At 47.6% G+C, this 27520-nt stretch overlaps 1 protein-coding gene across 4 annotated transcripts in view; it reads left to right on the top strand.

The window, feature by feature from the left end:
* LOC118372333 (disco-interacting protein 2 homolog B-A-like) overlaps positions 1 to 27520 on the top strand; it is a 101458-nt gene that overhangs the window by 26782 nt on the left and 47156 nt on the right. For all 4 annotated transcript variants that reach the window (XM_052484808.1, XM_052484807.1, XM_052484805.1 and 1 more), the window contains exons 2-7: positions 12238 to 12309; positions 15915 to 16085; positions 17382 to 17507; positions 20246 to 20461; positions 20727 to 20861; positions 22013 to 22132. In XM_052484808.1, the coding sequence (XP_052340768.1) occupies positions 12238 to 12309; positions 15915 to 16085; positions 17382 to 17507; positions 20246 to 20461; positions 20727 to 20861; positions 22013 to 22132 (840 nt within the window). The remainder of the gene's footprint in view (positions 1 to 12237; positions 12310 to 15914; positions 16086 to 17381; positions 17508 to 20245; positions 20462 to 20726; positions 20862 to 22012; positions 22133 to 27520) is intronic.

A 27520-nucleotide genomic window follows, 5' to 3' on the forward strand; every position in this document is an offset into this window, starting at 1 on the left:
TAACTCCTCCCTGGCATTTTCATTTGTTGTCATGTCAAACAACACTGTATTCAAAGTCCCACTATTATTTATATTCTAACTATAGAACTAGAATAAACATTCTCGCTCCATGATTCCAACAGTTCACCCAAGTGTTTTGATCTAAATCGCAAGTCTAACATTTTGGTAAGAAGTAAGGCCTCGTTTTCTTGTCCATATCGTGCAGCCCTACGTGACAGTGTGGAAATGATCTCAAATGAGTGCTGGAAATGCAGGAAACTATTTTTGGTTGAATTGAACAGCATAAATCTACCGGACGGGAGAAACACATTTTGAAATCCCTTAGAATGTATGTGTTGCCCATACTCCTAAAACGTTTATTATTCAACAATCATAAACTACCATTATACTGTCATATGTCAACAGAAGAACAAAGACAGTGATATGATGTTTGGGCCATATCGCCCAGCCCTAATTATTTCTAGGGTGTCCAATTAGTTTTTTGTCTTTTCTCAATTTCGTTGATCTAATTGTGTTGCTGTCCTGGGGCTCTGTGCGGGCTGAGGGGACTTTTTTCTAGGTTCCTCTCTGTAGTCGAGGGCTTTGTGATGGAATTTGTAGGCATCGCTTCCTTTTTAGATGGTTGTAGAATTTTTAATTTAATTTTTTCTGGATTTTGAACGATCATTCTCTCCCTCTCCTCCCTCTCTCACTCTCTCCCCCCTCCCTCTCTCTCCCTCCTCTCCTCTTCCCCCTCTCTCTCTCCCTCCTCTCTTCCTCCTCTCCCCATATGCCTCCCCTTCCCTCTCCCTCCATCTCTCTCAATTCAATTCAAGGAGCTTCATAGGCATGGGAAACATGTTAACATTGCCAAAGCAAGTGAAATAAACAATAAATTGAAGAGTAAAAATTACACTCACAGAAGTTCCAAAAGAATAAAGACATTACAAATGTCATATTATGTCTATATTCAGTGTTGTAACAATGTTCAAAAGGGAAAATAAATAAGCATAAAAATGGGTTGTATTTACAATGGTGTTTGTTCTTCACTGGTTGCCCTTTTCTTGTGGCAACAGGTCACAAATCTTGCTGTTGTGATGTCACACTAGTATTTCACCCGATAGATATGGGAGTTTATCAAAATTGGGTTGTTTTTTAATTCTTTGGATTTGTGTAATCTGAGGGAAATATGTCTCTATGGTCATATATTTGGCCCGATTTTAGGAAGTGCAGCTCCGTTTCAACCTCATTTTGTGCGCAGCGTGCACATAGCCTGTCTTCTCTTGAGAGCCAGGTCTGCCTACGGTGGCCTTTCTCAATAGCAAGGCTATGCTCACTGAGTCTGTACATAGTCAAAGCTTTCCTTAAGTTTGGGTCAGTCACACTGGTCAGGTATTCTGCCAATGTGTACTCTCTGTTTAGGGCCAAGTAGCATTCTAGTTTGCTCTTTTTTTTTTGTTAATTCTTACCAATATATTTTCTCATGATTTGGTTGGGTCTAATTGTGTTGCTGTCCTGGGGCTCTGTGGGGTCTGTTTGTATTTGTCAACAGAGCCCCAGGACCAGCTTGCTTAGGGGACTCTTCTCCAGGTTAATTTCTCTGTAGGTGATGGTTTTGTTATGGAAGGTATGGGAATCGCTTCCTTTTAGGTGGTTGAAGAATTTATCGGCTCTTTTCTGGAATTTGATAATTCGTGGGTATCAGCCTAATTCTGCTCTGCATGCATTACTTGGTGTTGACACGGGGATATTTTTGCAGAATTCTGCATGCAATCTCAATTTGGTGTTTGTCCCATTTTGTGAATTCTTGGTTGGTGAGCAGACCTCACAACTAGAGGTCGACCGATTTAATCGGAAGGGCCGATTTCAAGTTTTCATAACAATCGGTAATCGCCGATTTTTATTTTATTTTTTATACCTTTATTTGACTAGGCAAGTCAGTTAAGAACACATTCTTATTTTCAATGACGGCCTAGAAACGGTGGGTTAACTGCCTCGTTAAGGGGCAGAACGACAGATTTTCACCTTGTCAGCTCGGTGTCAGCTCGGTGTCAGCTCGGTGTCAGCTCGGTGTCAGCTCGGTGTCAGCTCGGTGTCAGCAGTGGTTGTGTAGTTAACTAGTGATTATGATTGATTGTTTTTTATAAGATAAGTTTAATGCTAGCTAGCAACTTACCTTGGCTTACTGCATTTACGTAACAGGCAGTCTCCTTGTGGAGTGCAACGAGAGAGAGGCAGGTCGTTATTGCGTTGGACTAGTTAACTGTAAGGTTGCAAGATTGGATCCCCCAAACTGACAAGGTGAAAATCTGTCTTTCTGCCCCTTAACGAGGCAGTTAACCCACCGTTTCTAGGCAGTCATTGAAAATAAGAATGTGTTCTTAACTGACTTGCCTAGTTAAATAAAGATTAAATAAAGGTGTAAAAAATATTTAAAAATCAGCAAATCGGCGCCCAAAACATCTACCATAAAGTGTCCAATGTTGTTGGTTGTGTGGTTTGACCTCAGGCCAGTAAGTGTGGTACATCTGGTACATGCCATTGGCTTGGGTGAGTGTAAGAGTGGGGGTTGGGCCTGTTTGCCCGCTCACGGCCTGGCAGTATGTGTAACTTCCATGATGAGGCCCTCTTTGCGGGGGTGGGATGTATGGGGTGGGCAGGAGGGGCATAGGTCTGATCAGAGGGGGCCTAAATGGGGTGTGGGCATGGTTAACCTGGGGGGGTGGTTGATTGGGTGTGGATGTGGTATTGTGGTCTCTGTGTAGGTCCGGGGGAAGAGTGTCTCGCTGGTCTGGGTGGGGTGTCTATGGATCTGTTGCTCCTGTGTGAAGTGTTGGGGCTGCGTTTGAGAGCAATGTCCTTTAGAGTACGGGCGGAGGTGGGCAGTGCTGCCTTGCATGGGTGGACATAGTGCTGGGCGATATGACAATTATATATCGCGTGACCATTGAAAAACGTATATCGTTTCATATTATGCTCGTTCATTTATTTTGTTGTCGCAAATCACACTCTTTACGGTAATATTTTTTTGTCAATTGGACAATGCTTTGCGTGACGTGTGGAAGGAAATTTGCAACACAAACAAACATGGAGGAGAGTGAATTTGACACAGAGCATGGAGACACGGAGCTCATACCTAAAAGAGGGGCAACTTTGGTCACATGGATGTGGTTTGGGTATGAAAAGTCTGACACGGACCAGAAAACTGTCCTCTACAAAATATGCAGCAGGCCAGTCCTGACAACCGGATCAAACACCACTAACCTCTTTTACCACCTACGCAAGAATCATGTGAAACAGAACGGAAAGAGTCGACTGATGAGACCCAAAAAAGTATAGTCGAGTGCTCAAAACAAACCCCCGTCTCAGACGTTGCAACAGGCTTTTGGCTGCAGCACAACATATGCAAAGAACCATGAAGATGGAAGAGATATCAGCTGCCGTTACAACTTACATCTGTAAAGACATGGCACCATTTACACTGTCGGGAAACGGGGGTTTCGTGAGTTGGTGCCAACACTCAACCCAAGTTACCACATGCAAATTGATATGTACACGTATTAATGCCAAAATAACATGCAAAACAGGCAAGCCCCCTCAAAATATATATATTTTATACCTGTATTTATTTGGTTTGCAACTTTAGTTGAAGTGTTTTCTATTAACCATTTTAGATTTTGTTTCATGAACATTGAACATTTGCACAGGTTCTAAATAAAATAAACAATAAAATGACTAAGTACCTTTTTATATAAAGTATAATTAAAAATGTAATAAGTAATAGGCCTGTGGTAATTTTATATAAACTATTTATTCATTGAATTGACAGAATGTGCTATATTGTGATATGTATCGTTATCGGGATATTAAATGACCTTTATTGGGATATGAGATTTTGGCCATATGGCCCAGCCCTAGGTGGACCTGGTCATAAAGGCTGTCCAGGATGGAGTGGTGGGCCAGGTAAACATTTGGTTTTGAGGCACAGTCACGGGAAATACCCGCTGTAAGGTAGCAGTCTTTTCATGGTAGCAGGGATGATATAACCGCTTAGGAGAAGCTTTTTCAATCACTCCCTTGAGTGCTACAGCCACCCTTTCCTGCTGTGTTCTCAGGTGGTTTGTGCCTGTGTGTATTATTATGTGGCTGGGTGAACCTAGTAGGTCCTCAGACAGAAGGTCTAGGGTGCGCTGGGTGTATTATCATGTGGCTGGGTGACCCTAGTAGGTCCTCAGACAGAAGGTCTAGGGTGCGCTGGGTGTATTATTATGTGGCTGGGTGACCCTAGTAGGTCCTCAGACAAGGTCTAGGGTGCGCTGGGTGAACCTAGTTGGTCCTCAGACAGAAGGTCTAGGGTGCGCTGGGTGTATTATCATGTGGCTGGGTGAACCTAGTAGGTCCTCAGACAGAAGGTTTAGGGTGCGCTGGGTGTATTATCATGTGGCTGGGTGACCCTAGTAGGTCCTCAGACAGAAGGTCTAGGGTGCGCTGGGTGTATTATTATGTGGCTGGGTGACCCTAGTAGGTCCTCAGACAAGGTCTAGGGTGCGCTGGGTGAACCTAGTTGGTCCTCAGACAGAAGGTCTAGGGTGCGCTGGGTGTATTATTATGTGGCTGGGTGACCCTAGTTGGTCCTCAGACAGAAGGTCTAGGGTGCGCTGGGTGTATTATCTTGTGGCTGGGTGACCCTAGTTGGTCCTCAGACAGAAGGTCTAGGGTGCGCTGGGTGTATTATTATGTGGCTGGGTGACCCTAGTTGGTCCTCAGACAAAGGTCTAGGGTGCGCTGGGTGTATTATCTTGTGGCTGGGTGACCCTAGTTGGTCCTCAGACAGAAGGTCTAGGGTGCGCTGGGTGTATTATTATGTGGCTGGGTGACCCTAGTTGGTCCTCAGACAGAAGGTCTAGGGTGCGCTGGGTGTATTATCATGTGGCTGGGTGACCCTAGTTGGTCCTCAGACAGAAGGTCTAGGGTGCGCTGGGTGTATTATCATGTGGCTGGGTGACCCTAGTTGGTCCTCAGACAGAAGGTCTAGGGTGCGCTGGGTGTATTATTATGTGGCTGGGTGACCCTAGTTGGTCCTCAGACAGAAGGTCTAGGGTGCGCTGGGTGTATTATTATGTGGCTGGGTGACCCTAGTTGGTCCTCAGACAGAAGGTCTAGGGTGCGCTGGGTGTATTATTATGTGGCTGGGTGACCCTAGTTGGTCCTCAGACAGAAGGTCTAGGGTGCGCTGGGTGTATTATTATGTGGCTGGGTGACCCTAGTTGGTCCTCAGACAGAAGGTCTAGGGTGCGCTGGGTGTATTATTATGTGGCTGGATGACCCTAGTTGGTCCTCAGACAGAAGGTTTAGGGTGCGCTGGGTGTATTATTATGTGGCTGGGTGACCGTAGTTGGTCCTCAGACAGAAGGTCTAGGGTGCGCTGGGTGTATTATCATGTGGCTGGGTGAACCTAGTAGGTCCTCAGAGGGGGTGAGATCCCCTGGGCTTGGGGTTCTTCATTAGTCTGTTCTGCTGTGATGTTTGCGTGGTCAGGGTCTGGGTTGGACTATTCTGCTGTGGTGTCGAGACTTTTGTCGGAAGCTGAGGTGGGCTGTTCTGTCGGCATCTCTGTGGGGGTGCCCACCTCTAGTGGGTTGTTCTCTGTCACACGCCATCCCCCTCACCCTCTCCTCCAGCAGTCTGATCCTCTCCTCCATCCCCCTCACCCTCTCCTCCATCCCCCTCACCCTCTCCTCCAGCAGTCTGATCCTCTGCTCTAGTGCTCTGTTCTTCTCCTGCTCCTTTTTCCTGTTGAAGTTGACTCACCACAGTCTGGAGTGCAGATATGTCTCTCTCCACCTCCAGCTCTCCAGGTCGAGTTAAGGGGGTGTTGTTGTGCTGGACTTGTCTGGGTCTGGGCTGACTGGGGTGTAATCACCTGCTGTTCCAGCTCCACCTGCCTTACCATCAGCTGGGTAAATGTATTCTTCATTTCAATGAGGGGTTAGTACTCTGTACGGGGAGGTTGACTTTCCTCTTGGTTGCTTGTCTGTGGGGTTATATAATGAAGAGGTCTGGTCTGACCTGCTCGGGGTGGGGGTATCTTTCTCAAGGGAGAGCTTCTCCTGTTGAGCTAATTCTTGGATTAGGTGAAAGTCCCGCAGAAACTGTTTGGGGTTGCCTTGTACCAATACTGTTCCTGACTTACAGAGATTTATATTAGCTGACTCAGAGTCCTCGTTGTCTAGTATCCCAAGTTTCCACCCCTCGGTAGTGTGCTAATATAGCACTGTGCCCTGCCAGGGATGGTCTGTGTGGAAGATGAGGTTGCTGATGCTCCCATTTTTATAATAGTCAGCAAAAAGTGTCTCTTGATTTTCCATAAGAAGCTTCATTTTGTGCTCTTTTCGTGTTTTATCATTCTTTACATACAGAGGGTACTGTATTTTAATTACCTTTGTACAGCTGGAGGCAGCTTCTAAGGCCTCCATTTGGTTGGAGTAGACTGTTCGACTCCCCCTCCCCTCTATCCTGTCCCTCCTTCCTGAGGTCTCCTGTTCTCCCTCCTTCCATCCCCCTCTCCCTCTCCTCCCTCCTCCCTCTCCCTGATCCCCTCCCCTCCTCCCCCCTCACCCTCTCCTCCATCCCCCTCCCTCTCCTCCTTCCTAGTCTGATCCTCTCCTCCATCCCCCCTCCCCTCTCCTCCATCCCCCTCCCTCTCCGCCCTCCCCTCCCCTCCCTCCTCCTCCCCCTCCCTCTGATCCTCTGCTCTATCCTGTCCCTCTCTTCCTCCTGCTCCCTTTTTCCTGTTGAAGTCCTCCTCCCCTCCAGTCTCTTCCAGATCTGTCTCCCTCTCCTCCTCTTCAGCTCCCTTTCCAGGTCGAGTTAAGGGGGTCTTCCCTGCCCTGGACTTGTCTGGGTCTGGGCTGACTGGGGTGTAATCACCTGCTGTTCCAGCTCCACCTGCCTTACCATCAGCTGGGTAAATGTATTCTTCATTTCAATGAGGGTTAGTACTCTGTACTCTATCCTGTCCCTTTCCTCTCCCCCTGCTTGTCTGTGGGGTTATATAATCCCCTCTGGTCCTCCCTGCTCCTGGGGTATCTTTCTCCAAGGGAGAGCTTCTCCCTGCTGAGCTAATTCTTGATCCCCTCCCTTTCCTCCCCCTCTATCCTGTCCCCCTCCCTCTCCTCCCTCCCTCTATCCTGTCCCTCTCCTCCTCCTCCCCCTCTATCCTGTCCCTCTCCCCCTTCTCCCTCTATCCTGTCCCTCTCCTCTTACCTGACCAGAGTCCCGTTGTCTAGTATCCCTTCCACCCCTCGGTAGTGTGCTAATATAGCCTGTCCCCTCCTCCTTCCCCCTCCCTCTCCTGGAAGATCCTGTCCCTGATCCTCCTTCCCCCTTTTATAATAGTCAGCAAAAAGTGTCTCTTGATTTTCCATAAGATCCTTCATTTTGTCCTCTTTTCGTCCTCCCCCTTTCCCCCTTCCCCCTTTACATACACTCCCTCTATCATGTTTCCCCTTCCCCTTCCTCCTCCCCTGGATCCTGTCCCTTCCCCTAAGGCCTCCTTTCCTTCTATCCTGTCCCTCTCCTCCTTCCCCCTCCCTCCCCCCCTTCCCCCTCTATCCTGTCCCCTCTCCTTCCCTCCCCCTCCCTCTTCCCCTCCTCTCCTCCTCCCCTCTATCCTGTCCTCTCTCCTCCCCCTCACTCTCCTCCCTCCCCTACCTCTCCTCCTCCCCCTCCCTCCTCCTTCCCCCTACCTCTCTGCCCTCCCTCCCTCTATCCTGTCCCTCTCCCTCCCCCTCCTGTCCCCTCCTCCCCCTCCTCCTTCCTCCTCCCCCTCCCCCTCCCCTCCCTCCTCCTGTCCCCCTCCCTCTCCTCCCTCCCCCTCTATCCTGTCCCCTCTCCTCCTCCTCCCCTCCCTCCCTCTCCCCCTCTCCCCTCTATCCTGTCCCTCTCTTCTCCTCCCCCTCCCTCCTCTCCTACTTCCTCCTCCCCCTCCCTCCCTCTCCTCCTGTCCCCCTCCCTCCCCTCCTTCCTCCTCCCCCTCCCTCTCCTCCTCCTCCTTCCTCCCCTCTATCCTGTCCCCTCCTCCTCCTCCTCCTCCTCCCCCTCCCTCTCCCCCTCCCCTCCCTCTCCTCCCCCCTCTATCATGTCCCTCTCCCCCCTCCCCCTCCTCCCCTCTATCCTGTCCCTCTCCCCTTCCCCCTCCCTCTCCTCTCCCTCTATCCTGTCCCTCTCCTCCTTCCCCTCCCTCTCCCTTTCCTCCCTCCGTCCCTCTATCCTTCCCTCTCTTCCCTCCCTCTATCCTGTCCCCCTCCCCCCTCCTCCCCTCTATCCTGTCCCTCTCCTCCTCCCCCTCACTCTCCTCCTTCCCCCTACCTCTCCTCCTCTCCCCTCCCTCCTCCTTCCCCCTACCTCTCTGCCCTCCCCTCTATCCTGTCCCTCCCCCCTCCCTCTCCTCCCCCTCTATCCTGTTCCCTCCCCCTTCCCCCCTCTCCTCCTTCCCCCTCCCTCTCCTCCTCCCATCTATCCTGTTCCTCTCCCCCTTCCCCCCTCCCTCTCCTCCTCCCCTCTATCCTGTCCTTCTCCATCTCTATCTCTCTTTCCATTGTTATTTGAAACACTGTGTTATGTTCTCTCTCACTTCCCTGACCAACACGTCTCTCTCATCACATGTTTATCTTCCTCTATTCTGAGCTGCCTGACACCGGGGGGGGGTTGGGAGCAGGCACTTCTTGGCTTTGAGGGGCCACTTTTTTTTCTTGTGTGTGTGGGGGGGGTTTGGTGCAATGTGTGCAAGCCTTTCGACTTACCCCACTCCTATCGCTCCCTGTGATGCTGTCGCTGGTCATACATATGTGTGTGTGGTTTTGGGGGGAGTTTAGGGAATGTGTGGATTTACTCTGCAGTAGTGGGAGTGTTGTTCGGGGCCAAACCCCCAAAGCTGACCGCACATCCCCTGGAAGGTTTCAGAAGTGTATTATGATGCCTGAGTTTGGTTCAGTGGTTAAAGTCACTGCTCTAGGTACCTATGCAGTCCCCTGCCTACGTGGGGTGGATTCACAGTCCCTAAGTGGGGTGCAGTCAACTGCCTAAGTGGGGTGGATTCACAGTCCCTACGTGGGGTGGATTCACAGTCCCTACGTGGGGTGGATTTACAGTCCCTACGTGGGGTGGATTCACAGTCCCTACGTGGGGTGCAGTCACACTGCCTACGTGGGGTGGATTCACAGTCCCTACGTGGGGTGGATTCACAGTCCCTGCGTGGGGTGGATTCACAGTCCCTGCGTGGGGTGGATTCACAGTCCCTACGTGGGGTGGATTCACAGTCCCTACGTGGGGTGGATTCACAGTCCCTGCGTGGGGTGGATTCACAGTCCCTACGTGGGGTGGATTCACAGTCCCTACGTGGGGTGGATTCACAGTCCCTACGTGGGGTGGATTCACAGTCCCTACGTGGGGTGGATTCACAGTCCCTACGTGGGGTGGATTCACAGTCCCTACGTGGGGTGGATTCACAGTCCCTACGTGGGGTGGATTCACAGTCCCTACGTGGGGTGGATTCACAGTCCCTACGTGGGGTGGATTCACAGTCCCTACGTGGGGTGGATTTCCTTGCCTACGTGGGGTGGATTTCCTTGCCTACGTGGGGTGGATTCCCTTGCCTACGTGGGGTGGATTTCCTTGCCTACGTGGCCCCTATGTGGGGTGGATTCGCGGCCCCTATGTGGGGTGGATTCGCGGCCCCTACGTGGGGTGGATTCGCGGCCCCTATGTGGGGTGGATTCGCGGCCCCTATGTGGGGTGGATTCGCGGCCCCTATGTGGGGTGGATTCGCGGCCCCTATGTGGGGTGGATTCGCGGCCCCGACACATCTACACACAATGTCCTGTCTCCCTTCTCATTTCATGTCTATCCCTGTCGGTGAAGCAGGAACAATACAGGGGGAGTGTGATGTTAGTGTGATGACTAGACAGACTTTAGAGTTGGTGTTCTGTCGTCTCCAGGTCCTATGTCTTGATTGATAGTAGTGTTAATGTGGTGACTGTCTTGTTGATTGATAGTAGTGTTAATGTGGTGACTGTCTTGTTGATTGACTGTAGTGTCTTGTTGATTGATGTCTTGTTGATTGATAGTAGTGTGATGACTGGTGACTGTCTTGTTGATTGTTGGTAGTGTTAATGTGGTGACTGTGTGTCTTGTTGATTGTTAGTAGTGTTAATGTAATGTGGTGACTGACTGGTGACTGTGTCTTGTTGATTGTTGGTTAGTGTTAATGTGGTGACTGACTGGTGACTGTGTGTCTTGTTGATTGATAGTAGTGTTAATGTACTGTGTGTCTTGTGATTGTGACTGTTAACTGGTGACTGTCTTGTTGATTGTTAGTAGTGTTAATGTGGTGACTGTGTGTCTTGTTGATTGATAGTAGTGTTAATTAATGTGGTGTGACTGGTGACTGTGTCTTGTTGATTTGTTGGTAGTGTTAATGTGGTGACTGTGTGTCTTGTTGATTGATAGTAGTGTTAATGTGGTGACTGTGTGTCTTGTTGATTGATAGTAGTGTTAATGTGTGAATGTGTCTTGTTGATTGATAGTAGTGTTAATGTGGTGACTGTGTGTCTTGTTGATTGATAGTAGTGTTAATGTAATGTGGTGACTGACTGGTGACTGTGTGTCTTGTTGATTGATAGTAGTGTTAATGTAATGTGGTGACTGACTGGTGACTGTGTCTTGTTGATTGTTGGTAGTGTTAATGTGGTGACTGTGTGTCTTGTTGATTGATAGTAGTGTTAATGTGGTGACTGTGTGTCTTGTTGATTGATAGTATTGTTAATGTAATGTGTGACTGACTGGTGACTGTGTCTTGTTGATTGATAGTAGTGTTAATGTAATGTGGTGACTGACTGGTGACTGTGTCTTGTTGATTGATAGTAGTGTTAATGTAATGTGGTGACTGACTGGTGACTGTGTCTTGTTGATTGTTGGTAGTGTTAATGTGTGTGACTGTGTGTCTTGTTGATTGATAGTAGTGTTAATGTGGTGACTGTGTGTCTTGTTGATTGATAGTAGTGTTAATGTAATGTGGTGACTGACTGGTGACTGTGTCTTGTTGATTGTTGGTAGTGTTAATGTGGTGACTGTGTGTCTTGTTGATTGATAGTAGTGTTAATGTGGTGACTGTGTCTTGTTGATTGTTGGTAGTGTTAATGTGGTGACTGACTGGTGACTGTGTCTTGTTGATTGTTAGTAGTGTTAATGTGGTGACTGACTGGTGACTGTGTCTTGTTGATTGTTAGTAGTGTTAATTAATGTGGTGACTGACTGGTGACTGTCTTGTTGATTGTTGGTAGTGTTAATGTGGTGACTGTGTGTCTTGTTGATTGATAGTAGTGTTAATGTGGTGACTGTCTTGTTGATTGATAGTAGTGTTAATGTGGTGACTGTCTTGTTGATTGATAGTAGTGTTAATGTGGTGACTGTGTGTCTTGTTGATTGATAGTAGTGTTAATGTGGTGACTGTCTTGTTGATTGATAGTAGTGTTAGTGTGGTGACTGTCTTGTTGATTGTTAGTAGTGTTAATGTGGTGACTGACTGGTGACTGTGTCTTGTTGATTGTTGGTTAGTGTTAATGTGGTGACTGACTGGTGACTGTGTGTCTTGTTGATTGATAGTAGTGTTAATGTAATGTGGTGACTGACTGGTGACTGTCTTGTTGATTGTTGGTAGTGTTAATGTGGTGACTGTGTGTCTTGTTGATTGATAGTAGTGTTAATGTGGTGACTGTGTGTCTTGTTGATTGATAGTAGTGTTAATGTGGTGACTGTGTGTCTTGTTGATTGATAGTAGTGTTAATGTAATGTGGTGACTGACTGGTGACTGTGTGTCTTGTTGATTGTTAGTAGTGTTAATGTGGTGACTGTGTGTCTTGTTGATTGATAGTAGTGTTAATGTGGTGACTGTGTCTTGTTGATTGTTGGTAGTGTTAATGTGGTGACTGACTGGTGACTGTGTCTTGTTGATTGTTAGTAGTGTTAATGTGGTGACTGACTGGTGACTGTGTGTCTTGTTGATTGATAGTAGTGTTAATGTAATGTGGTGACTGACTGGTGACTGTGTCTTGTTGATTGTTGGTAGTGTTAATGTGGTGACTGTGTGTCTTGTTGATTGATAGTAGTGTTAATGTGGTGACTGTGTCTTGTTGATTGTTGGTAGTGTTAATGTGGTGACTAACTAATGTGTGTGTATCGTCTTCTCTTCTCTGCTAGGTGACATCACACAGAAGGGCTATGAGAAGAAACGAGCCAAGCTGCTGGGCCCCTTCCTCCCTCAGATCACCAGTAAGACACATTTCCTCCTCCTCTTTTTTCTCCTTTCATATTCCTCTTCCTCCTTCAGATCACCAGTTTGTAGTTTATCCATCTCTTATACTTTCCGTCTTAGTCCTTCTTCCCCTTCTCATCTTTCACTTTCACTTCTCTCCTCTTCTCTCCTCTTCCTTCTTCTCTCTACTTCTTCTCTCAACTTCTCATCTTCTCTCTACTTCTCCTTTTCCTTCTTCTCTCTACTTCTTCTCTCTACTTCTTCTCTCTACTTCTTCTCTCTCCTTCTACTCTCTACTTCTCTCGACTTCTACTCTTCTCTCTGACTTCTACTCTTCTCTCTGACTTCTACTCTTCTCTCTATGACTTCTACTCTTCTCTCTATGACTTCTACTCTTCTCTCTATGACTTCTACTCTTCTCTCTATGACTTCTACTCTTCTCTCTACTTCTTCTCTCTACTTCTCCTTTTCCTTCTACTCTCTACTTCTCTCGACTTCTACTCTTCTCTCTATGACCTCTACTCTTCTCTCTATGACCTCTACTCTTCTCTCTATGACCTCTACTCTTCTCTCTATGACCTCTACTCTTCTCTCTATGACCTCTACTCTTCTCTCTATGACCTCTACTCTTCTCTCTATGACCTCTACTCTTCTCTCTATGACCTCTACTCTTCTCTCTATGACCTCTACTCTTCTCTCTATGACCTCTACTCTTCTCTCTATGACCTCTACTCTTCTCTCGACTTCTACTCTTCTCTCTGACTTCTACTCTTCTCTCTATGACTTCTACTCTTCTCTCTATGACCTCTACTCTTCTCTCTACTTCTACTCTTCTCTCTACTTCTCTCTACTTCTCCCCTTCTCCCTTCCTTCTACTCTGACTCCTCTTGACATTTATAATCCATGTGCCTCCTTACTGGGGCAGGTGACATGGAAGCATAGAGTTTTCAGCCTAACCCCAGACTCCAACATATGCCTCATTGAACTGACGGCAATGACCAAGCTCATCAACTATGTCAGTTTTGCACCAACAAGTCAAATCCAATTTATTTATAAATCTCTTCTTATGTCAGCTGATATCTCAAAGTGCTGTACAGAAACCCAGCCTAAAACCCCAAACAGCAAGCAATGCAGGTGTAGAAGCAACAGTGGCTAGGAAAAACTCCCTAGAAAGGCCAGAACCTAGGAAGAAACCTATTGAGGAACCAGGCTATGAGGGGTGGCCAGTCCTCTTCTAGCTGTGCCGGGTGGAGATTATAACAGAACATGGCCAAGATGTTCAAATGTTTATAGATGACCAGCAGGGTCAAATAATAATACTCACAGTGGTTGAAGAGGGTGCAACAGGTCAGCACCTCAGGAGTAAATGTCAGTTGGCTTTTCATAGCCGATCATTCAGAGTATCTCTACCGCACCTGCTGTCTCTAGAGAGTTGAAAACAGCAGGTCTGGGACAGGTAGCACATCCGGTGAACAGGTCAGGGTTCCATAGCCGCAGGCAGAACAGTTGAAACTGGAGCAGCAGCACGGCCATGTGGACTGGGGACAGCAAGGAGTCATCGGGCCTGGTAGTCCTGAGGCATGGTCCTAGGGCTCAGGTCCTCCGAGAGAGAGAGAGAATTAGAGAGCATACTTAAATTCACACAGGACACTGGATAAGACAGGAGAAATACTCCAGATATAACAGACTGACCCTAGCCCCCCGACACAAATTACTGGAGCATAAATACTGGAGGCTGAGACAGGAGGGGTCAGGAGACACTGTGGCCCCATCCGACGATGCCCCCGGACATTGCCAAACAGGCAGGATATAACCCCACCCACTTTGCCAAAGCACAGCCCCCACACCACTGGAGGGATATCTTCAACCACCAACTTACCATCCTGAGACAAGGCTGAGTATAGCCCACAAAGATCTCCGCCACGGCACAACCCAAGGGGGGGCACCAACCCAGGCAGGAAGATCACGTCTGTGACTCAACACACTCAAGTGATGCACCCCTCCTAGGGACGGCATGGAACAGCACCAGTAAGCCAGTGACTCAGCCCCTGTAATAGGGTTAGAGGCAGAGAATCCCAGTGGAAAGAGGGGAACCGGCCAGGCAGAGACAGCAAGGGGTGTTCGTTGCTCCAGTGCCTTTCCATTCACCTTCACACTCCTGGGCCAGACTACACTCAATCATATGACCCACTGAAGAGATGAGTCTTCAATAAAGACTTAAAAGTCATTTTTATGGGGAAAGAATCCACACAGAAACCAAAACTGTTCCACAAATAGTGTGTAGGCCTAACTGTACTGACCCCCATCCATTAAGGTGACAGTGGACGTGATTGTTTTCCTAAATCTTTTCGACCTCTCTCTGTCTGTTCCAGTGGCGATGGGATCGTTCATGGCTCTCTGCTGCACTCTGGTGGTGGATGAAGTAACAGCGTCATCATTACTCTAACTTTTTTTTATATTTTAACCCTTATTTTACGAGGCAAGTCCGTTAAGAACAAATTCTTGTTTACAATGACAAACTCGAACATGTATTAAATGCAACTAGCCTAGTGTTCCTTGAACACCATTCACTTCAAACTTCAAATTTATAAGTATGGTAGTTAGTCACTAGCTGGGGTGTAGCGTACCATTGTTACCCCTCTTGCTCTAATCTGGTCAGTACCAGTCAGTGCCCATGGAAAGCCCTGAGTCAGCCAACAGTCTACCACTGGAGGATGTCCATGGAAAGCCCTGAGTCAGCCAACAGACTACCACTGGAGGCTGGACATGGAAAGCCCTGAGTCAGCCAACAGACTACCACTGGAGGATGGACATGGAAAGCCCTGAGTCAGCCAACAGTCTACCACTGGAGGATGGACATGGAAAGCCCTGAGTCAGCCAACAGTCTACCACTGGAGGATGGACATGGAAAGCCCTGAGTCAGCCAACAGTCTACCACTGGAGGATGTCCATGGAAAGCCCTGAGTCAGCCAACAGACTACCACTGGAGGATGTCCATGGAAAGCCCTGAGTCAGCCAACAGATTACCACTAGAGGATGTCCATGGAAAGCCCTGAGTCAGCCAACAGACTACCACTGGAGGATGTCCATGGAAAGCCCTGAGTCAGCCAACAGACTACCACTGGAGGATGTCCATGGAAAGCCCTGAGTCAGCCAACAGACTGCCACTGGAGGATGTCCATGGAAAGCCCTGAGTCAGCCAACAGACTTCCACTAGAGGATGTCCATGGAAAGCCCTGAGTCAGCCAACAGACTTCCACTAGAGGATGTCCATGTCCACTGTGTGTCAATTTGTGGTGTGGCCAAATAAACTCCTGTCTACTGGGGAACCCTGCTCTAACGGTTGCTTAACTACCTGGAAAATGACTCCAGGACAATCCCAAGCTTCTCAAGGTGTGGCACCATCTGATGTTGCTTCCGTATGGAACGTTGGCGATGTGGAACGTTGGCGATGTGGAACGTTGGCGATGTGCTCTGGTCGTCAGAGCTGGCATTTGAATGCTTTGAACCTGAAAGGTCACCACCTGCTTGTTCTGTCTGCGCCTCGGAGCTTTCATCTCCTTGTGTGTTTGTGTGTGTGTGTGTTAGAGCCAGGTGCTCACCATCCTCTCTCTCTGTCCAGGTGTGGTACTTGCTCTCCCAGACATCCAGCAGCAGGTGTCCTCTGGCCCATCCAGTGGTGAACCCAGCCGTGACTGTAGCCCTGCCAGTCCTGAGGCCCCTGGCCCCTCGTCTTCCTCTGGGGGGCGCAGAAACCGCAGCGGTGGGACCAGGGACGACCGTTACAGATCAGGTACACAGAGACATACACACATTGTACATTCATATAACCCTTTTGGAGCTCACTGTATCTACCTCCATCACTCCAGTATCCCTGCACATTGTAAAAATGGTTCTGGAACTGACCCTGTTTACTTACTTATTCTGTTCTTCTTATGTTTTATTTCTATGTGTTTTTGTTCTACTTCATGTTATTTTTAGATCTACATGGATATTGATTACTGGCTTGTTGGTTTTAGAGCAAGAAAGGCATTTTACTGTACTTGTGCACATGACAACTTGAAACATATTCTGATTCAGAAAACTGGCCATTCATTAAGCAGGAAACGATCCATAGTGTACAGAGGAAATTACATCCAACAACAACAAGGATGTTTACACACCAAGGAGACTGAATAAGGAATACACACACTGAACACACACGCTGAACACACACGCTGAACACACGCACACACACACGCTGAACACACGCACACACGCACACACGCTGAACACATGCTGAATACACACACACACACGCTAAACACACGCACACACACACGCTGAACACACGCACACACGCTGAACACATGCTGAATACACACACACACACGCTAAACACACGCACACACACACGCTGAACACACGAAACACACGCACACACACACACTGAACACACACGCTGAACACACGCACACACACACGCTGAACACACATGCTGAATACACACACACACACGCTGAACACACGAAACACACGCACACACACACGCTGAACACATGCTGAATACACACACACATGCTGAACACACACACGCTGAACACACGCACACACACACGCTGAACACATGCTGAATACACACACACATGCTGAACACACACACGCTGAACACACACACACTCACACTGAACACACACAGGAAACACATATGCTGATAACACTGAACACACACACACACACACTGGACACACTCACACTGAACACACACAGGACACACAGATGCTGATAACACTGAACACACACACACTGGACACACGCACACTGAACAGACTGAACACACACACACACACGGAACACACACATGCACGCTGGGCACACACACGCACACAGATCTCTACCATCATGCATGGCATCACAGCAGAAGTGTGTGGGGGCTGGTGCCTGGCTTAGAGATTGCTTGGTTCTAATTGTCACCAAGGAGTCTAGTGGATAATAGTTGGTGCAGTCACTGTCCTGCTGTTCCATTCCTCCATCCTTGTTTTTCTGTCTGTCTGTCCTCTCTTTCTAATCTCTTGTTCCTGTTCTCATTTTGTCTCTCTCTCTCTGTCAGATATCCACACGGAGGCAGTACAGGCAGCGTTGGCCAAACACAAGGAGGAGAAGATGGCACTGCCCATGCCCACCAAGCGCCGCTCAGCCTTCGTACAGTCACCCGCAGAAGACTGCACCCCTCCAGGTCACTATATCATAGTTTCAACTCTATGTTCTATGTAGGATTTCAAAATTCCACAAACTTTCCCAAAATGTTCCAGATATCCTGGTATGGAAGATTCCTGGAATTTCAAGGTAATGAGCAGGAAATCTGAGAATCCTCCTACCAGGAGTTTTGGGGAAACCATATAGTTTTGGGAAAGTTTACCGGAGTTGTTCAACCCTAGGCATATGTTTAAGTAGTACTCTGTGGTGGTCGATCCCTAGGTATATGTTTGAGTAGTACTCTGTGGTGGTCGATCCCTAGGTATATGTTTGAGTACTACTCTGTGGTGGTCGATAACTAGGCATATGTTTGAGTACTACTCTGTGGTGGTCGATCCCTTGGTATATGTTTGAGTAGTACTCTGTGGTGGTCGATAACTAGGCATATGTTTGAGTACTACTCTGTGGTGGTCGATCACTAGGTATATGTTTGAGTAGTACTCTGTGGTGGTCGATAACTAGGTATATGTTTGAGTAGTACTCTGGTGGTCGATAACTAGGTATATGTTTGAGTACTACTCTGGTGGTCGATAACTAGGTATATGTTTGAGTAGTACTCTGTGGGGGTCAATCCCTAGACATGTTTGAGTAGTACTCTGTGGTGGTCGGTAACTAGTTATATGTTTGAGTATTACTCTGTGGTGGTTGATAACTAACCCTGGTTGATGGCGGAGCAGTTGCCGTACCAGGCGGTGATACAGCCCGCCAGGATGCTCTCGATTGTGCATCTGTAGAAGTTTGTGAGTGCTTTTGGTGACAAGCCGAATTTCTTCAGCCTCCTGAGGTTGAAGAGGCGCTGCTGCGCCTTCTTCACGACGCTGTCAGTGTGAGTGGACCAATTCAGTTTGTCTGTGATGTGTATGCCGAGGAACTTAAAACTTGCTACCCTCTCCACTACTGTTCCATCGATGTGGATAGGGGGGTGTTCCCTCTGCTGTTTCCTGAAGACCACAATCATCTCCTTAGTTTTGGACAAAGCCTGCACGTCCTGTCAGGACCAGGGTGGGCTATCACAGCTTTAACCTTACAACAGGACGTTCCACTGTTCCCCGTTCACTAACAATGTAACCCACCTGGGGGATCCACTGTTCCCTGTTCACTAACAATGTAACCCACCTGGGGGATCCACTGTTCCCTGTTCACTAACAATGTAACCCACCTGGGGGATCCACTGTTCCCTGTTCACTAACAATGTAACCCACCTGGGGGTTCCACTGTTTACTAACAATGCAACCCAATGTATGGTTTTCAGTCGGGTTTTAGAAAAACATACTCCACTGATTCATGTCTACTTTACTTGACTGACTTCATCAGGAAAGAGATTGATGAGGGAAATCTGTGTGGAATGGTACTGCTTGACCTACAGAAGGCCTTTGATACAGCTAACCACTGTCTCTAATCTCCAAACTGGAGGCACTGGGGTTAAGCAGTATCCCTCTAGGCTGGGTAAAGTCCTATTCATCAGGAAGGGAGCAAGTAGTAGAGGTTAATGGTTCACTGTCCCAGGCACAAACCAATGAGTTGTGGTGTTCCGCAGGGGAGCGTGCTTGGGCCTCTGCTGTTTTTTTTTTGTATATTAATGATATGTAAGATGCTTGTTCTTGCTGTCTTTTTTTCTTTATGCGGATGACTCTACACTTCTGGTGTCTCACAAATGTAAAACTATGTTGGAAAGCATACTTCGCACAGAGTTGACTAACATTAGCAAATGGCTTGGAGATAATAGGCTATCTCTGCAATTATTTTTGGATCCAGACCTAAATTGTGTAGGTCGTCTGAAATCAGAGTGTAGTTAGGGGGTGAGGTGCTGACTACTAAAACCTCTGTTAGCTACTTGGGAGGTATCCTTGATGGAAGCTTTGGAGGTGTGAGCATGGCCAATAAGGTGCTAGGGAAGGTTAATGACAGGACTAAGTTTTTGGCTTGAAAGTCCAAGCTGCTTGATAAGGACTCCATGAAAGCGCTAGCCATTGCCCTCATTCATTGCCATTTTGACTATGCTAGTACTACCTGGTTTGGGGGCTTATCTGAACTTATGAAGGGGAAGCTCCAGATGGCCCAGAATAAGCGGATCAGGGCAATATTGAAGGTGTCCCAGATTAGACTAGGTTTGGTTTACAGGAGTATTTATGGTCCTGCGCCCAGATATCTAAGTGACTATTTTCCTCGTGTTAGTCATGCACACAATCACAGCACCAGATCAGGTGTTGCTAACGTGTGCTTATACAGGTTCAGGAGTAACGCTGGGAAAGGTACTGTCTAGTATATTGAAGCCTCAAGATGGAATGAGTTGCCTCTGCCTATAGAAACAACGTCATCTCTGGGCAGTTCTAAAAATAAAGTTAAAATATATTTGATGTCTTCTGTGCCCATATGAATAACCCCTATGATGTAACTGGAATGATGAGATGTTCTTCTTCTATGTTTTTGATGAGATCTTCTTCTTCTATGTTTTTGTTTTATTATTTCACTGCCATACTGTTAGATCTTGTCTAGTCATCTTGTCTCAAAAAGGACCACAATGGAAATAAGTCCCAGACTTTGTTATCCTTGATGATTTTATTCATGTGCATGTATGGCTTTTAAGTTTTATGTGTGCTTGTTTTTTAAAATGGTTGAATGAATAAACTAAACTAAACACCTGGGGGGTGCCACGGCAGCTATTTTGCGCAACTAATCTCACCACACATCACAAATGTGGTTCTGTCTCCCTGTCAGACACATCGTCAGCGTCTGAGGACGAGGGTTCCCTGCGTCGCCAGGCAGCTCTGAGTGCAGTGCTGGCCCAGAGCCTCCAGAGCCCAGACTACTGGATCAACCGTTCAGTGCAGAGTTCCTCCTCCACCTCCTCCTCCACCTCCTCCACCCTGTCCCACGGAGAGAATAAGACCCCCACTTCCGCGCTGGCCGACATACTGGCGAGCACACGCATAGGTGCGACACACACACACTCTGCAAACACACACAACCCGCACGTGCATGGGTAAGACACACACCCTACAAACGCTCACACGCGTAGCTAAGACAAACACAGCCAAGCATGCATAGGTTAACCCACACAGAAACCCATTTGTAAGTCTAACATCCTGCAAATACACAGCTTTGGATGACCGACTACCCTGGTTTAGGTGTCCTATAGAATAGAGCTAAAGTCAACCATCTGAGTGTCTTAACTCCCCTCTCCACCTCTTTCCTCCAGAGAACAGTGTCCCCCCAGACGTGACATCCTCAACCCCTGAGAGGCGTTTAAGGGTGGACCTGCCCCCCAATGCTATGCCCAGGGGGATGCCCCGAGGACAGAGCCGCACCAGCATGCTGGATACCACCGCTGACGGTATGCGCGCACACACACTCACACACACACTGTACAACACACCGCAGAACAGCATCACGCTGGTACAACACACTGCAGAACAGCATCACGCTGGTACAACACACCGCAGAACAGCATCACGCTGGTACAACACACCGCAGAACAGCATCACGCTGGTACAACACACTGCAGAACAGCATCACGCTGGTACAACACACTGCAGAACAGCATCACGCTGGTACAACACACTGCAGAACAGCATCACGCTGGTACAACACACTGCAGAACAGCATCACGCTGGTACAACACACTGCAGAACAGCATCACGCTGGTACAACACACTGCAGAACAGCATCACGCTGGTACAACACACCGCAGAACAGCATCACGCTGGTACAACACACCGCAGAACAGCATCACGCTGGTACAACACACCGCAGAACAGCATCACGCTGGTACAACACACTGCAGAACAGCATCACGCTGGTACAACACACCGCAGAACTTTTTAAAATTAACGTAATCTGTTTTTTCTCAGAGATAATGGTACATTGACTAAACAACATTAAATGAATCTCATCCTCATTCCAGTTGTGTTGAATGCTGCTAACATTCTATATTTTGTTCTTTTTTGGGGTGATCTGTTTTTCTGACCTACGTGTCATGTCTTTCATTACAAAAGGAAACAGAAAAGGTCATATGAATCCAACTGTGAGGGGGAGGGGTCTGGGGAGGGGCGATGGAGTCGTCTGTCCTGTCTGTTTGTCTACTCTTCACAGAGAGAAATATCCTTCTGTTTTTGACCCCAAGTTTAGTTCTACTATATCGACCTGTGCTGCTTTCAAAGCACAGGTCATGTTGACCCTTAACTCTATGTGTGTGTGTGTGTGTGTGTGTGTGTGTGTGTGTGTGTGTGTGTGTGTGCAGTTATGCGCATGCTTGTGTTGTTTGTGTCTCTGTATGATCGTGTCTGAGTGTGTGTGTCTATGATCATGTGTGTAATTCCCTTCCTCCTGCCTCTACCTCGGTCCTGCCTCTACCTCGGTCCTGCCTCTACCTCGGTCCTGCCTCTACCTCGGTCCTGCCTCTACCTCGGTCCTGCCTCTACCTCGGTCCTTGCCTCTACCTCGGTCTTGCCTCTACCTCGGTCCTGCCTCTACCTCCGTGTCCAGGTGTACCAGTAAACAGCCGTGTTTCCACTAAGATCCAGCAGCTACTCAACACCCTGAAACGGCCCAAGAGACCTCCGCTCAGTGACTTCTTCCTGGACGACTCAGAGGAGATCGTAGAGGGTAAGATCAAATCAAATGTATTTATTTATATAGCCCTTCGTACATCAGCTGATATCTCAAAGTGCTGTACAGAAACCCAGCCTAAAACCCCAAACAGCAAGCAATGCAGGTGTAGAAGCACGGTGGCTAGGAAAAACTCCCTAGAAAGGCCAAAACCTAGGAAGAAACCCAGAGAGGAACCAAGCTATGAGGGGTGGCCAGTCTTCTTCTGGCTGTGCCGGGTGGAGATTATAACAGAACATGTCCAAGATGTTCAAATGTTCATAAATGACCAGCATGGTCGAATAATAGTAAGGCAGAACAGTTGAAACTGGAGCAGCAGCATGGCCAGGTGGACTGGGGACAGCAAGGAGTCATCATGTCAGGTAGTCCTGGGGCACTGACCTAGGGCTCAGGTCCTCCGAGAGAGAGAAAGAAAGAGAGAATTAGAGAGAGCATATGTGGTGTGGCCAGTCCTCTTCTAGCTGTGCCGGGTGGAGATTATAACAGAACATGGCCAAGATGTTCAAATGTTCATAAATGACCAGCATGGTCGAATAATAGTAAGGCAGAACAGTTGAAACTGGGGCAGCAGCATGGCCAGGTGGACTGGGGACAGCAAGGAGTCATCATGTCAGGTAGTCCTGGGGCACTGACCTAGGGCTCAGGTCCTCCGAGAGAGAGAAAGAAAGAGAGAATTAGAGAGAGCATATGTGGTGTGGCCAGTCCTCTTCTAGCTGTGCCGGGTGGAGATTATAACAGAACATGGCCAAGATGTTCAAATGTTCATAAATGACCAGCATGGTCGAATAATAGTAAGGCAGAACAGTTGAAACTGGAGCAGCAGCATGGCCAGGTGGACTGGGGACAGCAAGGAGTCATCATGTCAGGTTGTCCTGGGGCATGGTCCTGGGGCTCAGGTCCTCCGAGAGAGAGAAAGAAAGGAGAGAATTAGAGAACGCACACTTAGATTCACACAGGACACCGAATAGGACAGGAGAAGTACTCCAGATATAACAAACTGACCCTAGCCCCCCGACACAAACTACTGCAGCATAAATACTGGAGACTGAGACAGGAGGGGTCAGGAGACACTGTGGCCCCATCCGAGGACACCCCCGGACAGGGCCAGACAGGAAGGATATAACCCCACCCACTTTGCCAAAGCACAGCCCCCACACCACTAGAGGGATATCTTCAACCACCAACTTACCATCCTGAGACAAGGCTGAGTATAGCCCACAAAGATCTCCGCCACGGCACAACTCAAGGGGGGGGGCGCCAACCCAGACAGGATGACCACAACAGTGAATCAACCCACTCAGGTGACGCACCCCCTCTAGGGACGGCATGAGAGAGCCCCAGTAAGCCAATGACTCAGCCCCTGTAATAGGGTTAGAGGCAGAGAATCCCAGTGGAAAGAGGGGAACCGGCCAGGCAGAGACAGCAAGGGCGGTTCGTTGCTCCAGAGCCTTTCCGTTCACCTTCCCACTCCTGGGCCAGACTACACTCAATCATATGACCCACTGAAGAGATGAGTCTTCAGTAAATACTTAAAGGTTGAGACCGAGTTTGCGTCTCTGACATGGGTAGGCAGACCGTTCCATAAAAATGGAGCTCTATACGAGAAAGCCCTGCCTCCAGCTGTTTGCTTAGAAATTCTAGGGACAATTAGGAGGCCTGCGTCTTGTGACCGTAGCGTACGTGTAGGTATGTACGGCAGGACCAAATCAGAGAGAGAGGTAGGAGCAAGCCCATGTAATGCTTTGTAGGTTAGCAGTAAAACCTTGAAATCAGCCCTTGCTTTGACAGGAAGCCAGTGTAGAGAGCCTAGCACTGGAGTAATATGATCAAATCTTTTGGTTCGAGTCAGGATTCTAGCAGCCGTATTTATCACTAACTGAAGTTTTATTTAGTGCTTTATCCAGGTAGCCGGAAAGTAGAGCATTGCAGTAGTCTAACCTAGAAGTGACAAAAGCATGGATTAATTTTTCTGCATCATTTTTGAACAGAAAGTTTCTGATTTTTGCAATATTACGTAGATGGAAAAAAGCTGTCCTCGAAATGGTCTTGATATGTTCTTCAAAAGAGAGATCAGGGTCCAGAGTAACGCCGAGGTCCTTCACAGTTTTATTTGAGATGACTGTACAACCATTAAGATGAATTGTCAGATTCAACAGAAGATCTCTTTGATTCTTGGGACCTAGAACAAGCATCTCTGTTTTGTCCGAGTTTAATAGTAGAAAGTTTGCAGCCATCCACTTCCTTATGTCTGAAACGCATGCTTCTAGCGAGGGCAATTTTGAGGCTTCACCATGTTTCATTGAAATGTACAGCTGTGTGTCATCCGCATAGCAGTGAAAGTTAACATGATGTTTTCAAATAACATCCCCAAGAGGTAAAATATATAGTGAAAACAATAGTGGTCCTGAAACGGAACCTTAAGGAACACCGAAATGTATAGTTGATTTGTCAGAGGACAAACCATTCAGACAGACAAACTGATATCTTTCCGACAGATAAGGTCTAAACCAGGCCAGAACATGTCCGCGTAGACCAATTTGGGTTTCCAATCTTCCAAAAGAATGTGGTGATCGATGGTATCAAAAGCAGCACTAAGGTCTAGGAGCATGAGGACAGATGCAGAGCCTCGGTCCGATGCCATTAAAATGTAATTTACTATTTATTTCACAAGTGCCGTCTCAGTGCTATGATGGGGTCTAAAACCAGACTGAAGCATTTCGTATACATTGTTTGTCTTCAGGAAGGCAGTGAGTTGCTGCGCAACAGCCTTCTCTAAAATGTTTGAGAGGAATGGAAGATTCGATATAGGCTGATCGTTTTTTATATTTTCTGGGTCAAGGTTTGGCTTTTTCAAGAGAGGCTTTATTACTGCCACTTTTAGTGAGTTTGGTACACATCCGGTGGATAGAGAGCCATTTATTATGTTCAACATAGGAGGGCCAAGCACAGGAAGCAGCTCTTTCAGTAGTTTAGTTGGAATAGGGTCCAATATGCAGCTTGAAGGTTTAGAGGCCATGATTATTTTCATCATTGTGTCAAGAGATATAGTACTAAAACACTTGAGCGTCTCTCTTGATCCTAGGTCCTGGCAGATTTGTGCAGACTCAGGACAACTGAGGTTTGGAGGAATACGCAGGTTTAAAGAGGAGTCCGTAATTTGCTTTCTAATAATCACAATCTTTTCCTCAAAGAAGTTCATGAATTCATCACTGCTGAAGTGAAAGTCATCCTCTCTTGGGGAATGCTGCTTTTTAGTTAGCTTTGCGACAGTATCAAAAAGGAATTTCGGATTGTTCTTATTTTCCTCAATTAAGTTAGAAAAATAGGATGATCGAGCAGCAGTAAGGGCTCTTCTGTACTGCACGGTACCGTCTTTCCAAGCTAGTCGGAAGACTTCCAGTTTGGTGTGGCGCCATTTCCGTTCCAATTTTCTGGAAGCTTGCTTCAGAGCTCGGGTATTTTCTGTGTACCAGGGAGCTAGTTTCTTTTGAGAAATGTTTTTAGTTTTTAGGGGTGCAACTGCATCTAGGATATTATGCAAGGTTAAATTGAGATCCTCAGTTAGGTGGTTAACTGATTTTTGTCCTCTGGCGTCCTTGGGTAGGCAGAGGGAGTCTGGAAGGGCATCAAGGAATCTTTGTGTTGTCTGTGAATTTATAGCACGACTTTTGATGGTCCTTGGTTGGGGTCTGAGCAGATTATTTGTTGCAATTGCAAACGTAATAAAATGGTGGTCCGATAGTCCAGGATTATGAGGAAAAACATTAAGATCCACAACATTTATTCCATGGGACAAAAAACGAGGTCCAGCGTATGACTGTGACAGTGAGTGGGTCCAGAGACATGTTGGACAAAACCCACTGAGTCGATGATGGCTCCGAAAGCCTTTTGGAGTGGGTCTGTGGACTTTTCCATGTGAATATTAAAGTCACCAAAGATTAGAATATTATCTGCTATGACTACAAGGTCCGATAGGAATTCAGGGAACTCAGTGAGAAACGCTGTATATGGCCCAGGAGGCCTGTAAACAGTAGCTATAAAAAGTGATTGAGTAGGCTGCATAGATTTCATGACTAGAAGCTCAAAAGACGAAAACATCTTTTTTTTTTGTAAATTGAAATTTGCTATCGTAAATGTTGGCAACACCTCCGCCTTTGCGGGATGCACGGGGGATATGGTCACTAGTGTAGCCAGGAGGTGAGGCCTCATTTAAAACGGTAAATTAATCAGGCTTAAGCCATGTTTCAGTCAGGCCAATCACATCAAGATTATGATCAGTGATTAGTTCATTGACTATAATTGCCTTTGAAGTAAGGGACCTAACATTAAGTAGCCCTATTTTGAGATGTGAGGTATCATGATCTCTTTCAGTAATGACAGGAATGGAGGTGGTCTTTATCCTAGTGAGATTGCTAAGGCGAACACCGCCATGTTTAGTTTTGCCCAACCTAGGTCGAGGCACAGACACGGTCTCAATGGTGATAGCTGAGCTGACTACACTGACTGTGCTAGTGGCAGACTCCACTATGCTGGCAGGCTGGCTAACAGCCTGCTGCCTGACCTGCACCCTATTTCATTGTGGAGCTTGAGGAGTTAGAGCCCTGTCTATGTTGGTAGATAAGATGAGAGCACCCCTCCAGCATTGGATGGAGTCCGTCACTCCTCAGCAGGCCAGTCTTGGTCCTGTTTGTGGGCGAGTCCCAGAAAGAGGGCCAGTTATCTACAAATTCTATCTTTTGGGAGGGGCAGAAAACAGTTTTCAACCAGCGATTGAGTTGTGAGACTCTGCTGTAGAGCTCATCACTCCCCCTAACTAGGAAGGGGCCAGAGACAATTACTGGTGTAGAGCTCATCACTCCCCCTAACTGGGAGGGGGCCAGAGACTCTGCTGTAGAGCTCATCACCCCCCCTAACTGGGAGGGGGCCAGAGACTCTGCTGTAGAGCTCATCACTCCCCCTAACTGGGAGGGGGCCAGAGACAATTACTCAATGCTGACACATCTTTCTAGCTGATATGCACGCAGAAGCTATGTTGCGCTTGGTGATCTCCGACTGTTTCATCCTAACATCGTTGGTGCCGACGTGGATAACAATATCTCTATACTCTCTACACTCGCCAGTTTTAGCTTTTGCCAGCACCATCTTCAGATTAGCCTTAACGTCGGTAGCCCTGCCCCCTGGTAAACAATGTATGATCGCTGGATGATTCGTTTTAAGTCTAATACTGCGGGTAATGGAGTCGCCAATGACTAGAGTTTTCAATTTGTCAGAGCTAATGGTGGGAAGCTTCGGCGTCTCAGACCCCGTAACGGGAGGAGTAGAGACCAGAGAAGACTCGGCCTCTGACTCCGACCCGCTGCTTTATGGGGAAAACCGGTTGAAAGT

The sequence above is a fragment of the Oncorhynchus keta genome, chromosome 28, assembly GCF_023373465.1.
Source record: "Oncorhynchus keta strain PuntledgeMale-10-30-2019 chromosome 28, Oket_V2, whole genome shotgun sequence".
Lineage (NCBI taxonomy): Eukaryota > Metazoa > Chordata > Actinopteri > Salmoniformes > Salmonidae > Oncorhynchus > Oncorhynchus keta.